This window comes from Gadus morhua, chromosome 2 (assembly GCF_902167405.1).
Source record: "Gadus morhua chromosome 2, gadMor3.0, whole genome shotgun sequence".
Lineage (NCBI taxonomy): Eukaryota > Metazoa > Chordata > Actinopteri > Gadiformes > Gadidae > Gadus > Gadus morhua.
This window is the reverse complement of record NC_044049.1, coordinates 23,367,029-23,383,691: the sequence shown is the minus strand read 5'-3', so window position 1 is coordinate 23,383,691 and position 16,663 is coordinate 23,367,029. Positions and strand designations below refer to the sequence as shown.

General features: G+C 48.7%; 2 protein-coding genes across 2 annotated transcripts; one reads left to right on the top strand and one right to left on the bottom strand.

Moving 5' to 3' along the window:
* Positions 1–256: 256 nt before the first annotated feature.
* Positions 257–8,650, top strand: sox10 (SRY-box transcription factor 10). The gene is made up of 4 exons (XM_030349083.1): positions 257–440; positions 2,537–3,443; positions 4,783–5,036; positions 5,635–8,650. Exons 2-4 carry the CDS (start codon positions 3,010–3,012, stop codon positions 6,423–6,425), a joined length of 1,479 nt encoding a protein of 492 aa, XP_030204943.1. The 5' UTR covers positions 257–440; positions 2,537–3,009; the 3' UTR covers positions 6,426–8,650.
* Positions 8,651–13,525: 4,875 nt separating this feature from the next.
* polr2f (RNA polymerase II, I and III subunit F) lies at positions 13,526–16,619 on the bottom strand. The gene is made up of 5 exons (XM_030381293.1): positions 16,463–16,619; positions 15,897–15,966; positions 15,301–15,431; positions 14,812–14,883; positions 13,526–14,088 (listed from the first exon to the last, which is right to left on the bottom strand). The coding sequence occupies exons 1-5, from the start codon at positions 16,480–16,482 to the stop codon at positions 13,998–14,000; spliced, it is 384 nt and encodes a 127-aa protein (XP_030237153.1). The 5' UTR covers positions 16,483–16,619; the 3' UTR covers positions 13,526–13,997.
* Between the last annotated feature and the right edge of the window lie 44 nt (positions 16,620–16,663).

Here is a 16,663-nt window from a genome sequence, read left to right as displayed (position 1 = left end):
CGTTTATATTTTGACCTCCTAATTGTTCAGATGCTTTGGCAATGTTAACGGTTGCTTCTGATGCCAATAAAGCTTTTTTGAATTGAATTGAACAGAGAGAGAGAGAGAGAGAGAGAGAGAGAGAGAGAGAGAGAGAGAGAGAGAGAGAGAGAGAGAGAGAGAGAGAGAGAGAGAGAGGGTCATCCCGCCCAACTGAAACCCTAGTAAATACCCCCCCCCCCCCCCCCTCTCTCGCTGTTCCTTTAAGAACATTTTTCTTTTTCTCTCCCCTTTTTTTTCTTCCTGCGCGCGAACACAACGGAGCCTTTAAGGCCCTGAGACACAGAGCGGCCATTCATAGATGGAGCGCGCGAGCGAGGCGGCTGCGGACAGAGACGCTGGAACCCCGGACACTCACGGACCCTCGCGCTCGGCGGGCGACCTCCTCCTCCACCACTGAAGTAAGAGCGAGACGCAAGATCTCAACTTCTACTCCTCCACCTTCTCCTCCTCCTTCTCCTCCACCTTTTCCTCCCCGGCGCTCCGCAGCGCTCTGCGTCTCTGCGGGGTGCCAGGGATTCATTCTTAATTTATTTTTATTTTCTGATTATTATTGTTGTGGATAATTAGTGTCTTATGTTGTCCCCTGAAGTCATATTCTAGGCATGATGGTTCAGTTTCTACCGAACGGTGAATTTTACGCACCGTGTTTCTTGGCACTGATGCATCATGCACCTGTTCTGATTATTATCATTAAACTGTACAATTCTTTACAATTGAGTTTCTTTTATTTTAGAACATTTATTGATTTCATTTTTGCTCAGTGGCTAATGAATTAATCAGTCACGGGTTAATGAGATTAAGATAAACCGGCTAAGATTCAGGGGTTGAACTTGGCTTATGGGGCGAAAAGAATGCGTGTCGAGATATAAAAAAAAAAAAAAAATCCAAATAACCTGTACAATTTTTTTTAACGAATTACTAAAACATAAGAAACCTGTCAACAACTCGGATGGCCTCGTTCACCGCAGTCATCCACCCTGTTTTTGCATTAAATTAAACACTTTAAGTTTAACATGTAAATGTGTACTACTAGCACCTTGGATTTTAAATTGGGACTGCATAGTTCCACAAGTAAAATACAGAAAAGCAATTAATCAAATAATGCTGCAATGTTGTTTTTACAATCAGGCGAATTAAGGCCAAGTAATTGTTAAGCCAAGCGATGGGAGTTCTGGTTCCCGTAGACCATTCGGGCTAGATTCACACTAATTGATTTCCCCCTAGAAAAAATATATTATTGGATACTTCTGAACGAGACAACAAACTAACAGCAAATTAAAAGAAATGTCAGTTTCTTGTTAGATCTGTTTCGGACACACTGTTATTATTATAATTATAATTATAATTATTATTATTATTATTATTAACATCGAAATAAAAATATAAAGGCTACATATAGGCCATGACCTACTTGAATGTCATACGGATATTGTGAGGGTTAGAAGCCCTATCGAAGACTGTACTTTGGTTGTAGTTTCATTGTTGTTTGCTAATATTAAAGGTGAATGCAATTTATATGCATATGGATTAGCTATCAAATAGATGCATATCGAACCGATACCGATACCAATTTGCGGTAATCTGCCCCTTGATGAAAGGTGAAGATCTGAGGCTCCAGGTGGCTAGCTTCTGATTAGGAGGTTGCAGCAAATAGACAGATGGTCAGGCTAAGTGCTGGTCGAAAAACGCTACCATTGCCCACCAACGCTCAATGTTAATTAAAAAGCAACGGGCTATGACGCCTGTTCCGATCATATTACCTTTAAACCTCCTGTAGAACGAAAGGTTCACGTGGGAGACTGGGAACGGAGACTATCTTATCAACACTGCCCACCATATCCTTTTGTGATAAACGGGCCAACACCTTTTCAATATTCCACTGTGGTCAAGTGATTCTGACACCGATAAGTTATGTCGCTCGCTCGTATAAACCTCACGCCAGGGCGCAACTCTAACTGCCAAACAACGCAACGTGCTGTTGGCTGAAACACTCTGCCCCTTTACCTTAACAAACACACCGTGTATAATCCACACACACGCACACAGACGCACACACAGGGTTTATGTTTCCAGCGGCAGACAGTATTTATCCAAGACGGGCAGAGCATAAATCGCAGGTCTGTGCTGATATTATTTCAACACGGCCTCTCCAGGGAGCTTGGAATAACTGCCAAACCAACAGTAGCTTGTTAGCGAGTCAGACCTGGCCCTCGGAGCGACAGCTGGCTCGGCGGAGGCCTACATTAAGAGCAGTCTGTGATATATGTTTGTGTGCAGACGGTTGCCACTTCGTTTAATGTGTGCCTATAAGTTGGGGGCGCAGAGAGGTGTCGCGCGCCAACCCCTTCCAGCGTTGATTCCATCAGGATTGCGATTGACCCATTAAACTGACATTGAAGCATATGGCCCCAACTTCAGCTAAAGCCACTTTTCCTTCTTAATGTGCTTGCATTGCTATTGTCATATAGTGCTCATGTGCCATTTCTACTTTCAGGGTTTGGTGACTGAAAAAACGACAACAAAAAACCGAAATCCTGGGCAGAATCACCACAAAGGAAAGGAGGGAAGGTTGAAACAAGGAGAGACGTGGAGGCAGAAAGGCCGACTGGCACAAGAGGCTCGTAGCAGGCTGGTAAACTGGGGTCCAAGGTACGCACCGAGCGTATGATACCAACAACACGGATGGAAAGAACTTTAATGTGGAATCCTAATCGAGTTTTAGAGCGAAGACTGAGAGTAGAGACTGACTGGCACTTTATATTATAAAGCCTAGCTTCGGGAGCAGTAAGAGACACACCCAAGAGAGGCAAAGATAGCTTAGCGTTAGCTCCTGACTTCCACAACATTTCAGCCCTTTGAGTCAGAGAGACAACCCCTCGGAGCGAACCTTTGCTAGGCATAGGAGTAGAACTAGAGTTCAGCATACAGATTCAATCACTCACAGCTACCAGCGGGCGCACCCTGACCATGTCGGGAGAGGACCAGAGTCTGTCCGACGTGGACTTGAGTCCGGGGGTCTCGGATGACAGCCACTCCCTGTCACCAGGTCATTCCTCCGGCCCCACGGGCCGGGCCGACTCGCCGCTGCCGGGCCAGCAGTCCCTCCTGGGCGGTCTGGGCGACGCCACCGCCGAGGGCCGGGCGGCCATGAAATCGGACGAGGAGGACGACCGCTTCCCCATCGGCATCCGGGAGGCGGTGAGCCAGGTGCTGAACGGCTACGACTGGACGCTGGTGCCGATGCCGGTCCGCGTCAACAGCGGGAACAAGGGCAAGCCGCACGTGAAGAGGCCCATGAACGCCTTTATGGTGTGGGCGCAGGCGGCCCGGAGGAAGCTGGCCGACCAGTACCCCCACCTGCACAACGCCGAGCTTAGCAAGACTCTGGGGAAGCTGTGGAGGTGAGACCGGCCGCACCTGCCTCATGCGCACCTGGACGGCCCATCCAGGTGCAATCTCTTCATGCATGAGTCAATTGAAGTATAGGCCACGATGATGTACTGATTGATAATGACTAACCCTTCATTCGTCTTTACTTCACTTCCTCCCGCCCTCCCTCCCTCCCTACGGAGCGTTATTGACCGGCTGGGAATATTCAAGCCATCCAATAGGCCTAAAATAAAACTAGCTAACTATGACCTGTGTTTAATCTTTATTCATAATGCCATCAAGCGTATTAGCCTGAAAACCTGTCAATACGCGCAACTTCCAAGGACACACATTTGTTGCACAGAGAGCCTGCTGTTTGTCCAAGTGAGACATTTGCTAAGGTCACATGTCCCTCAGCAGCTCCTTAACGATTTTTTTAGACCCCCCTCCACCACAACCACCCCCCCCTTGCCCCGAGCACTGCTTTACAACACAGATTATAGTGCTGTGAAACTGACACAATGTGCTTCCATTCACGAGCTCTTGCAGACCGTGAAATGATCGACACTCAAGGACATCATAAAGCCAATTCTTTAACTATCATCTTTGCCTCAAGCTGAGACGATTCAGTGATCCATTAGAAATTTGGGATGTCGCTCCGAGCTTTTAATGGTGCAGCACTCTTTTGAATCTGAAGGAGATAGAACTCCAACTCTGTCCATAACTTGGTGTGATCGCTTTCCCGTCAGCCAATCGCAAGATGTCGGACATGGTTCTGAATGCATTCATTAGATATGACTCGACCCCAGGCTGCGCAGTGATTGGTTAATTGGTCCACAGCCGTGATCCGGGAGGGGTCAGGCAGTTCTCAGGCCCTCCCGGGTCCCCTCGTCTGTGGACAGACTGGGAGGTTTGGCTCCTTTGCCTAATCACATTATGGACCAGCTGGTTAGGATCTCATGGAAGGGGGTAACCTTTGATTTGGTCCCACAATCCTAAGTCTAGTCTACTCCTAACTCTTCCCCTGAGCTCCAGCACTTCACTCTAACCCCTGAATTGAAGGTGTCACAAGATGTATTCTTCACAAGCTTGCATACAAATTCGACATAATGGCCATAAATGCCTAAATTACATACATTTCATGTACAATTATATAGCAACCTAAAGACAAGCACACTTGATTCAGTGTAAAAAGTGCGGAAGATAAGATGTTCTCAAAAGCCTGAGGGGAAAAACATCACTAATCAGGAAGTCACTAATAAGTCGGTTTCAAAATGGCCGGTAATGGCCGTAAATCAATCCTCCCCTACTTGGCATGGAGTGCAATCGTTGACCTGTGCCTCCCTCCGTCTGTCCTTCTGTCCGTCCCAGGCTCCTGAACGAGAACGACAAGCGGCCGTTCATCGAGGAGGCGGAGCGGCTCCGCAAGCAGCACAAGAAGGACTACCCGGAGTACAAGTACCAGCCCCGCCGCCGCAAGAACGGCAAGCCCGGCACCGGCTCGGGCAGCGAGGCCGACGGCCACTCGGAGGGCGAGGGCCCCCACTACAAGGGCCTCCACCTGGACGTCACTCACAGCGGGGCCCGCTCCCCGCTGACCGACGGACACCACCCACACGCCGCAGGTGGGCTTCGCCTTCTCCTCGATCCATGAGCATCGCTGTGAATCGCCTCTCTCTCTCTCTCGCGCTCTCACACTCGCTCTCACTCGCTCACTCTCCCTCTCTCCCTCTCCCTCTCCCCCTCTATCTCCCTCTCTCTCCCTCATCGCCCATCGAGGTTTGGTTCTCTGCACCCCAACCCCGACACTCAGACATCCGTGATGGGGTGGGGGTGTTGGATGAGGATGTGTGAAGGCTAGGGTTACATGCCGCCACGCTGCGTTGGGACGACCAGCATGGCTGTGTGAGAACCAGAACAGGAAATAGGAAAAGAAGATGGACGGATGGGTAGGAGGGACTGACAGAAGGGGGACTGATCAAGTAGATGGGATGGAGGGGAAGGATGATGGCTAGAATGGGTTTGCTGGATGGATCGAAGTATGATAGACACCGAGCTGTACGGATAGGTACATTTCATGGTGGATGTCTGGCTCGGTGGATGAACGGGCGATGGATGGATGGATGGACTGGTGCGGAAGGTTTGATTAAGTGTGTTGATAACTGACCCACGCCCGGTGAAGCCTTATTTTGACGACCACCTGAATGTGTTCCCCTTTCTCAGGCCAGAGCCCCCCAACTCCCCCCACCACCCCCAAGACCGAACTGCATGCTGGGAAGGCCGGGGAGGGCAAGCGGGAGAGCGGCTCGACGTCGGGCTCCCGCGGCGGCGGTCTGGGGGCCGGAGCAGAGGGCCCAACGGGGGCTCCGGGCTCCGGGAAGCCCCACATCGACTTCGGCAACGTGGACATCGGGGAGATGAGCCACGAGGTGATGGCCAACATGGAGCCCTTCGACGTCAACGAGTTCGACCAGTACCTGCCCCCCAACGGGCACCCGGGGGCCGGCGGCCCCGCGGGGCCCGGGGCCTCCTCCTACCCCTACGGCATCTCCTCTGCGCTGGCGGCGGCGAGCGGCCACGCGGCCGGCTGGCTGTCCAAGCAGCAGCAGCAGCAGCAGCCCCCGGCGCACCACGCCTCCCCGCTGACCTCCGACCCCTCCAAGACCCAGATCAAGAGCGAGGGGGCATCCGTCGGCGGGGGCCACTTCTCCGAGGTGGCGTCGGCGGCGGGCTCCCACGTGACCTACACCTCGCTCAGCCTGCCGCACTACGGCTCCGCCTTCCCGTCGCTGGCGTCGCGGGCGCAGTTCGCCGAGTACGCGGACCACCAGGCCCCGCCGGGCCCCTACTACGCCCACTCCAGCCAGCCCTCGGGGCTGTACTCGGCCTTCTCCTACATGGGGCCCTCCCAGAGGCCCCTGTTCACCGCCATCTCCGACCCGGGGAGCGTGCCCCAGTCGCACAGCCCCACCCACTGGGAGCAGCCCGTCTACACCACCCTGTCGCGGCCATGACAGAGACTCAACAGCGAGGGCCCGGACCGGCCTGGACCCGGGCCCCCGAGGGCCCACTACGGTCCACAGCAGGGGGAGTGGGCTGGCCCCGGGACGGTGCGGTGGGGAGACTGGAGGGGTGAGACCCTGGTCTTGCGTGGCCCAGGTGCGAAGGGGCCGCCGGGGCCCCACGATGGGCCAGGGGCCCGGGGCCTCCGGAGCGTGGCGGGTTATCTGGGCTAACGTTGTAGGACGTGGCTTCAGGGTGAAACCGAGGGAGGCTGCCTCCTACTGGGGGAGATTGGCGTCCTGGGTAGGAGAGGTTGTCTCCTACTGGTTGACGGTTGGCATCCTAGTTAGAGAGTCTAGTCTCCTATTTATGAAGCTTGGTCTGCTCCATGGAGGAGGTTGTCTCCTAGTTTTGAAGATTGTCTCCTAGTTATGAAGCTTGGCATCCATGGACCGTACCAAACCCTACGTAGGTAAAGGGATGGTGTCCAAGTTAGAAACAGCCAAACTCGTCGCATATCAGTGATGGAGTTTGAGTGCAAACAGTTGGCGATATGCCTACTCATCTCAGGCCGATTTAGCAAGATATTCAAACAGGACCAGTTCTTAAACAACATAATCCAAGAAGTTTGCTTTGTTTCTTGTTCAACACAACAACACATTCTGTTTGATTATAACTTCCACAAACAAAAGAAATAGTAGTGTTCATGGAACATGTCCTCAAAGCGTACCTGTGTAAAACAATGTGTATTCATTCTATTTGAAAAAATGTGATGCAACTATTATCGAATAACATGTTATACGACATGTTTATCTGTACAAACTGGCTGAATGTGTGATATGTGTCTGATTATGTTCTTGTGATAACCAAAAATAACCAGAGACCAAACCTAAACGGTAATGAAGCTGATTATGCTGATGTTTCTGCAGCCGAGACATGTCGTAGAGTAGGACTTCTCTCTGCTCTGAGGGCACTGATGACCTTTGGATTTGATGTTTTTGTGAAGGACATTCATACGTTTTTATTGTTAAACAAACCTTTTCTGTCTCCTATTTCTTAAAAGTCACAATTCCCTGATTTTTATGTTATAGTTGACTTTACCAACATTACTTTACTGGAGCACTGCTCTTGATTTACTCTTGCATGAAATCTAAACTGTGTATATATATATATATCACTATTCCATTTAAAAGCTAAAACTGTGGGATTTAAGTTGTTTTTGAGGCCTGATTTGAACAGTTGTTTTGAGTCCCAAGAAAGCATCAAACACAGTTGCCAGAGATTGAGATAAACTTCAACATATGATGTAAAAAAAAGGATTTAAAAGGCGTTGTAGCTAAGATTTAAGCGCTATTGTTTGAGTGTACTTTGTTAGAAATGGCATAGCCATCCGTCAGCAGCAAGCGGGTGAAATGCACTGAGAATGACTGTCACTGCGTCTGCGTCTGTGTGTGGCAATTTAGATTTAAGTCCGCTCCCGGGTAATTTCTGGCGAATCAGGGCATCTCCTCCCCGATTGTTTCAGGTAAACCATCTTTCCTGTCAATCAGGTGCATGAACTGTAATACTTCTCAACGCCAGCAAAACGTTGGGAGGAAGGGAGGCGAGGGAAGGGATGTTCTTTGGATTGTTCAGTTTCGGAATATCGACCTACAAATCTCAAATCGTCCCTACAGCCGCTATAACTAAGAGCCAATAGGTGATAAATACATCTGAATTTGATCATTGTGTTCACCACCTCCTTTTTAACGCAGACTTTAAACAGTTCTGTCCTTCTGGAAGGATATTCTTAGTGATGAAATGATTCATCCGTTCCATTACACAGATCTTTATCATGTGCTTAGCCATATATACTTGATGTACCTTCATGGTTAATTTGCTTGTGTGCTTTTTCCTTCCAACTCTATGCGTTAGCCGCCTGTAGGAAGTGTTTTGTGTTTATTCCATACATTAATTGCTATTTGTGTGAAGTGTGAACTATTGTAATTACTATGGCATGTATTATTATTTATACCTGCAGATAGATTGCTATTTATCTATTCTTCCATACAACACTGTTTTTGGACTTCAGATTTCACCCTTGGATACGTCCCCACTATTGTCTTACTGTTGCTAGCCCGATGCCACAGACCAACTGGTAGCCTAAATTAAGTAGCAGCGGTAACGCTCTAGCCATGTGATGATGGCTGCCGGCTATCATGCTGTTTTACTCAATAAAAATGCTTTTCCAAACCAATGTCCCGGAGCCTTCTTGTGTAAGATCCAGTCTCCGTGCCCACTGGTCATGTGACGACGGCATTCACTCTCGATAAACAAGATGTCCAAAAATCCCAAAACGGCAAAGAAACAAATAAAGACTGGAAAATAAAAAGAGTGCACTCGTGGATTCCTGTGACTGGCTCCCTCCCTACTTCACATTCTACCCATAATCAGATTGGCTAAACGGGTCATTCAGTTTGGCAGGGGGCCAGCAGCCCTGAATCGGCCAGCCAGTACTCCGGCCGCACTGGTTCTCTATCGGGGGGGGGGGGTGGCGTGTTGTGGTGAAATGCCGCTACTTTGCCCACACATAAAAAAACAACATAACGACCGTTTTGACATTCCCTTATACGTTCCATAGTGCGCAGTCTAAGCCGATCCGTTGGTCAGTGCGCTCGAACGTCTCAGAGCGTGCGTGTGACCGGTGGCACGTCTGCATGGGTGTGTACGTGCGTGCGTGTGAGGAGGCGCTTGTGTGTGCCGAGGTTAAGCTTCCTAATTCTCCCCTTTTAATCGGCTGTGTGATACTTTGAAAAGACAAAGGGCGCCATTGAAAGGCCGCAAATGGTGTAGGGTGGGGGTGGGGGTGGGAGAGGAGGCGGTGGAGGATGGATGTGGTGGAGGGGGGGGGGACCCCATTACAGCCCGGTCTGCAGCCTAGCACGGATACAAAGGAGGTCTCATACCCTGGGTTCAGGCTCCTCCCTCTCCCCTTCCTCACGCTCTCCTCACCCCCGCAGGCCGTCGCATTGCTCACCCTCTCCATCCTCCCTCACCCTCTCCTCCCTCCCTTACCCCCTACAGCCCAGTGCTCACCCACTCCTCCCGCCTCACCCCTGCAACCAGTGCAGTAAAACCCTCTCCTCTCCCTCCCCCCCTTCAACCAGTGCAGTGTTAACCATCACTCCTCTCCTCACTCCCTCACCCCCGCAGTGAGAACCCTCTCCTCTCCCTCACAGGCCAGTGCAGTGCTATCCACCACCTCGCTCCCAACCTCCCCCTCCACCACTGCTATGTTGCCCCCCCCCCCCCCCCCTCCTCCTCCTCTCTCTCCCTCTCACCACCTCCTCCTCACCCCCTCACCGGTGAAGAGCTCCCCACCTCCTTGTCCTCTCAGGTTGAGGCTGTGAGGAGATAAATGCATGTCTTACGTAAGAAGGAGGCGTGACGAGGAGGCAAGGCGGGACTTACCCATGAGCGCCGTACCAGTCCTGGGTGTGTTTATTGACCTTGCTGTGTTTGGGCAGTGGCCCAACAGAGCTTCCTGTGAGAGGGGAGGGCGGGGTCATCCCTGACCCACCTAGCGCCAGGCACTGAGGGGTAGTGGCCTGGTCTCGTGTTTCCATGGCGTTTCCATGAAAACGAGGCAGCAGGGCAAGCCAAACCGAAGGCCCTTTCGACTCCAGGCTCAGTGAAACAGTGGCTGAGTGAAACAACGCTCGGACAGGACAACTGTTGGGTCATCTGTTGCTGGGTAGTTTTAGAAGCTTTTTTTTACCTTTAACAAGACAGATCATTAAGATCAAGTTCTTATTTAAAGTGATGGCCTGACAAAAAACACAAGCTTCTTGGGGGGAAGAGGAAAGGGGCAGAGAGAAAGGATAGGTTAGAGAGGCAACAGCACACAAACACAGCTGTGCAGACATACAACAAGGCAGCAACATGGACCTGCAGGGTTAACATACAGCTACTCAGACATACAATGAGCACAAGCGAAGAACAGGACTACATAAACAAGGCAGAATAGCAAGAATACACTTATAGCAAAATAACAATTGTGAAAACATAAGCATAAAAAAGATAAAAACAGGGTTAATAACAAGGATTGAATCATCATGAAGATCACAGGCCTGAGCCAATATCAGCGGGTATGGGGAAGCAGATGGAGGGGGAAGCAGTTGCAGGAATCTGTGAGATGGTGAGAGATGGTGTCATTGAAGGCCGGAATGGAAATTAATTTGACCAGTTTGAGGTGTTTTTGTAGTGCATTCCAGTCAACGGCTGCAGCTGACTGGAATGAAGCAAGACCGAGTATGGATCTGGTTTTAGGGGTTATAAGCAGTATGTGGAGATGACCGGGCGTTATATGTGATAGTAGTCATGCAGCAGGCGGGACAGGTAGGGGGGTGTCCGTTGAAGGGGGTCTTAGATGAGAGTAGATGAGTGAGCCAGTGAATATGATGAATGTGAAGCGATGGCCAATTTACCAGAGAGTAAAGACTGCAGGGCTGGGTGTTGAGGGGGGCATTTGTAGCAAAACAGATAGCAGACTGATAGAGTGTGTCCAGTTTGGCAGAGTGATAGTGTATAGTTTGGCAGAGTGATAGAGTGTCCAGTTTGGCAGAGTGATAGAGTGTCCAGTTTGGCAGAGTGATAAGAGTGTGTCCAGTTTGGCAGAGTGATAGTGTCCAGTTTGGCAGAACGATAGTGTCCAGTTTGGCAGAGCGATAGTGTGTTTTGGTTTCTTTGCTAGGTATTGGCCTCTGAGAGGCCCTGGGTTATAGATTCAGTCAACCTTCTAGAATGTCGACCAACATCTGACCTCAGACTACACGCCAGAGAACCTAAACAGGTTCACTCTCAAGACCTCTAGTGAGAAACTCCATAGCAGTGTGTCGAGTTAGCGAGGGTTATAGCGTAGTTCTGGTTGTAGCACTAGCATGGAGATGGCTGCAAGAAAACCCTCAAACTAAACGACGGTGAATCAAAGACATATTTTGTAACGTGGTTTACGTCAAGCCTATAAATTTTGTCATGTTTATCACACAGCTTACAAAACGGGATCTTGTTCAACTCAGTTGCTAGTGTTTGGGTTCGACTCGAAGTGATAAGAGTGTATCACTTCGACTCGAAAACAGAAGGGGCACAAACTCTGCTCAGCGTTGCATGTAACCAAGATGGAAAGTGTCATTGCATGTCAGAGAGAGATAGGTCAACCCACTACCAGGGGGAATAGCATTGAGACCAATAAAGATCATTTGATAAAGTCAAGGACAATTAAGATAAACCCTGTCTCGCATAATTCACCCGTCTATTATAAGCACCCTTCCGAAGACCATGACGCTGTCAAGAGTCAGACAAGCGGTCGTGTGGAGGAGTTCTGGAGCGATCAGATGGAGGAGGGAGGGAAGGGGAGAAGGAGGAGCAGCCGGAACCGGCCCCTGGGCTTGGGGCCGGGGATTCTGGCAGGAACATGCGTGGCCCTCCGCACCACATTAAAGGAGAACTGCAGGGCCCGGGGCCCGTCTCCGCACCAAATGGGTTCCCAGATCCAGACTAATAATAACTGCGGTCGCAGGAAAAACGCACATCCCATGACAGAAAGGCGTTTGAGCATCGAGCGAGTGGTGCTTTTGTTTACTCTTCTCGGGCAAAAATGGATTTGGCACAGTGACGGACGCGACCGATATGACGAGCCAGTTCAATACCGCATTGTAAGATGTTTGTCCCCTACAGGCTTCCATCATATCTTCAAAGTCTTCCCTTTTGATTTAAGGGCAGAACATGTGCCCGTAGTGGTGAGCAGTTGGAAAAGAACGAGCATTACATTGGCAGAGACAAAGCCTTGGGTTGACGCTGAGAGAACCAGACAGGCCCAGAGTTAAACAAGACTACTTATTAACCTAGTGGCCACACTGGTTGGTAGAATTGATAACCATGTCAACTTAACGTGTTATTTTCAGTACTACAGCGACCAGAGACACGCGTGAACGTTGGTTTTAGGCCGGTCGGGTGTTCATGTGAATGATAGGTCTCTCATTAGCCGAGCAGGGCTAAATAGTTTGCATTTAAACAGCGCTTTTGTAACCAGTGGCAACTCAAAGCACTCTACCAATATTGCCACACCGATGGCGGTGTCGACGACACAGGGCCACAGCCAGCGCGTCGGGAGCAGTCAGGGTGAGGTGTCTTGCTCAGGGACATCTCGACCCTCCGCCATTAGGAGCGTGGGATCAAACTAGCAACCATCCGGTTACCAGCCAACCCGCTCTACCTCATGAGCCACCTCATGCCACCCCCGTCCAGGCATGACTTCCATTGTGCATGCCGAAGCACAGGACGTCCACACCAGGACCCTCTCTGGGTGTGTTTCGCATAAGATGTCAGATGGGGACACCGAAACACCAAACACGAGGCCGAGCTGACCCCACCATAGCGATCCGTCTTGGACTGACACCCACGGGGAACGAGATGATCTGCTCTCTCATCTCTGCCACAGCTTTAAGATCGGCATCTGTCGGTCTGAGACCCGGGCATGGTTATATTTGAATTAGAGCTGTCAGTTAAATGCGTTATTAACGGCGTTAACGCAAACCAATTTTAACGGCGTTAAAAAATGTATCGCGCGATTAACGCGTGTTTTTTCTTTGGCTCAAAACAAAGAAGCAGTAGCCTGACTGCTATGTTCAAATGACATTTGTTCAAAGCAGTGGTTTAATTGCACTATAGGCTCTTTTTTTGTATCGTCCTGTTTTGATCAGTATATACCAATGTTATCAATAAAAAATAATTTGCACAAGGCAAGCCGATGCACTTCACCACGTTGATAAGAGAATTAAAATGAGAAGAAATATGGGACAAAAAAATCAAGGGAAATTTAGCATAGAAAAATAATTTGCGATTAATCGCGAGTTAACTATGATTAATGCGATTAATCACGATTAAATATTTTAATGCTTGACAGCTCTAATTTGAATATTAAAAAAACAGACACTCATACTCTCACATGCACAGGACTTCTGAAAAGCACCCTTCGCTGACAAACAGGCCTTTGACTGCAAAAGAAAACCCTCGCTTTCACACAGAGATCAAAGCCCTTTGATTCGGTCAGAGACGCATGAAGGGGGAATGGTTCATGTACAAAAGAATTTATTCACAATAATAAAATAGTTTGATCACAAGAATCAATCTTTTTTTCTTCTTCAAAACAATAGTCACTACACTGTCGGAAAGACAGTGAGGTCTTCACAAACACTAACATGTCGAGTGTGTTGAGACGCCCCCTGGTGGTGCTTCAGTGTAACACAGCTGTAAAATACGTATTTAAGTAGTGGGAAAAGTTCAACTTAAACTGTTTACGGTTAGGAGGTCTGCAAAACCTCACAGTAAATAATACAGATAAAACAACAAAAGGTTGTCAGAGCAAAATATCGTTACGCTTAAATTAACGTTTGAACAATTGCACCGGAGCAGCCTTCCTGTGGTCTGTGAAGGAGATGCAGCTCTGGCTACACTTAGCTCCATGTCACTACACCTACACCCCCCTCCCGGTGGGGTGGGGGAGGTACCAGGAGGGGCCCGTGGCGCTGATGTCGGTCGGAGCTCTAGTCTGTGATGATGAGCTCGTCGCAGCCCCAGTCCTCGTAGCTGTTGTCAGGGAGGTAGCGGCGGATGATGATGGGGATCTTCCTGCACCTGTCAGGGAACCAAAAAAGTGAAGTCTTTATTCACGGTCCAAACTGAGTTCTTCAGTATTTGGCTAGTTAACTCCGTTTCAAGATTCCCTCGTTCATGTGTTGAGCGCCACCTGGGGGATCAATGAAGTAGTGACGGTGGGAGCAGGGAGATCATTTTAGACTGCCTTATTTTATTCATTAAAATATCGATGTTTGGGGCAATATTTCCAATATCATATTTTTCAATATTTGTATCTATAAATTTATTTTTGGCGTCAGCGTATCAATTCTCATAACGCACAAAAAAGGGGGACGATATATCGCCTTTCGCTATATTGTACCACCCCTAATCAGCACCTTCTCATCGCATGACATCGTACAGAGACAGACAGGGGTGCCGTCGACCACAACAGATATTCTCACAGAGGATATCACTCACTCAAGGCGGAGAGATGGCTATGGTATTTCTAACAGTTTACAAACAAATCATTAAATTAAATCTGAGTGTCAGCACTTTTAAGGAGCATTGTTAGCAGTCTTGCTCAAGGATTCCTATTGGTTAGACTGCAGAGAAGGCGGCACAAACATACGACCGAGCTACGAGTATTCTGGACTATTCTGCTGCCCCAACTGGACATTTTGCAACACAACAAGGAGGGACGATGCCAAATACTATTTATCACATTTATAACACACACACACACACGCACACGCAGACACACAGTGGTCCCCTCTTACTCACTTGAGCTCCTTCATGGCGATCTGCAGGGGGTCCGTCTCTCCCTCCAGCTCCACCATGACCGGAGCGCACATCCTGTGAGGAACACACCACACCAGGCTTCAGCTCAGTCAGGACTATGACGCCAGTAGGCTTCCGACTGTATTTACCTGATCATTTACATACCAGTATTCATATGGGTTTTATACAGTTAAATACTTAAGACACTTATATTGACAGAGAGGTGAGGAGAGTTTAGCCTTCAAGGCATGTTTTGTTAAACTATTTCACTTTGATCTGGTCTTATTTTTTTTGAATTAGTCGAACCAGTCAAAACAGTTATATAACAGAGAGGTGAGGAGAGTTAAGCTTTCAAGTTATGCTTCGTAAGACGACTAATATTTTCCTCAACCAAAAGGGACGATACCGGTAATTCAACATCAGTGTGTACAACATCATAAACTCCGGACAAGGTATGAATGAGCTACTTGTCGAAGATGGAGTCCCACTCACGCTATCTGCAGGGCCCGGGTCCCCAGCACCCTGGCTCGCTCGTACTTGGTCATGTAGACGGTGGTGATCCTCTTGGCGTTCGCCCCGCTGCCGCTCCCAGCCGGCAGGACCGCCACGTTCTCCCGGTCCTCCTGCACCAAGCACGGACAGGGTCGTCAGTACATTGATGGATCGATGGTGATCTATAGATCTATGGTGATCTCATTGAGGTGGCAGTTGTACAAAACTTAAATGGACTGCATTTATACAGCTCTTTTCTAACCAGTGGCCACTCAAACCGCTTTACAATATTGCCTAACATTCACCCATTCATACACACACTGCCACCGACCGCGGAGTCAACCATGCAAGGCGCCAGCCAGCTCGTCAGGAGCAGTTAGGGTGAGGCGTCTCACTCAGGGACACCTTGACACGCTGGGAGGAGCCGGGGATCGAACTAGCAACCTTCTGTCGAGCCAACCCGCTCTACCTCTTGACCTGTACCCCGCCCCCTTCATGTGGCTATGAAGCCCATCAATGGCATTATGAGGTGAATAAGTAACGTGAACAACTCCTGCTCTGAAACACTTTGAGGCTTTAGCATAAAGGAGACGTACGTCTTCTGGGTTCTCCAGATCATCCAGTCCTTCATCTTCCTCTCCTTCGTCGAAATCCCCATCATCGAAGCTGCAATACAGAAGCAAAGAAAACGACACCATCGTCACCAAATGAAAGTATAATGCGAGTCACAAGTACAATACAGTTGCGAACACCACTTGTGATACTCATTAGTACAATTCACGCAAACACACACACATATATATATATATATATATATATATATATATATATACATACATACATACATACATACATACATACATACATATATATATACAAACAATTAACAGTTTATATTATATTCTCTATAATGAAGCACTTAAAAGGTAGATGGCTGCTTTGCTTATTGTATGTTTTTTAATGTATCCTTGCGATTCTCGCACTTTTGGGTAACATGATTATTTAATAGATTATTGTAGGTGTCTTTGGCCAAAAGAGTAATCTAAATAAATATGCGATGTTAGGTGAACACATCAACACACTGTCCTGTCCACTCGAACCCACGTTACTGTGAGGCTTCTTAAACTTCCGCATTTCTGATCCATGATCGGTCGGTACTCACTTGTCTTCGTTGTCTGACATGATGATGTGAAATAATCGACAATAGTGCTTTTGGTAGACTTATTTCCTGGCTTAATTACAGAGTGATGTGTTTCCCTGTATGCTGGACTTGCTTTCAGGACTTCCGGTGCAGGCGCTGCAACTCTGTATTACGTCCGTAGACTCCTGAGAACCTCTCTTAATGGTTCCGCTTGGTGCGCAG

Excerpts from the sequence above, each read along its gene's own strand:
- polr2f (XM_030381293.1), bottom strand. The coding sequence starts at position 16,482 with ATGTCAGACAACGAAGACAA. Across the intron at positions 15,432-15,896 it reads ATCTGGAGAACCCAGAAGAC|GAGGACCGGGAGAACGTGGC; the intron begins GTACGTCTCCTT and ends TGCTTGGTGCAG. Across the intron at positions 14,089-14,811 it reads ATCGCCATGAAGGAGCTCAA|GTGCAGGAAGATCCCCATCA; the intron begins GTGAGTAAGAGG and ends GTTCCCTGACAG.
- sox10 (XM_030349083.1), top strand. The coding sequence starts at position 3,010 with ATGTCGGGAGAGGACCAGAGTCTGTCCGACGTGGACTTGAGTCCGGGG. Across the intron at positions 3,444-4,782 it reads ACTCTGGGGAAGCTGTGGAG|GCTCCTGAACGAGAACGACA; the intron begins GTGAGACCGGCC and ends TGTCCGTCCCAG. Across the intron at positions 5,037-5,634 it reads ACACCACCCACACGCCGCAG|GCCAGAGCCCCCCAACTCCC; the intron begins GTGGGCTTCGCC and ends CCCCTTTCTCAG.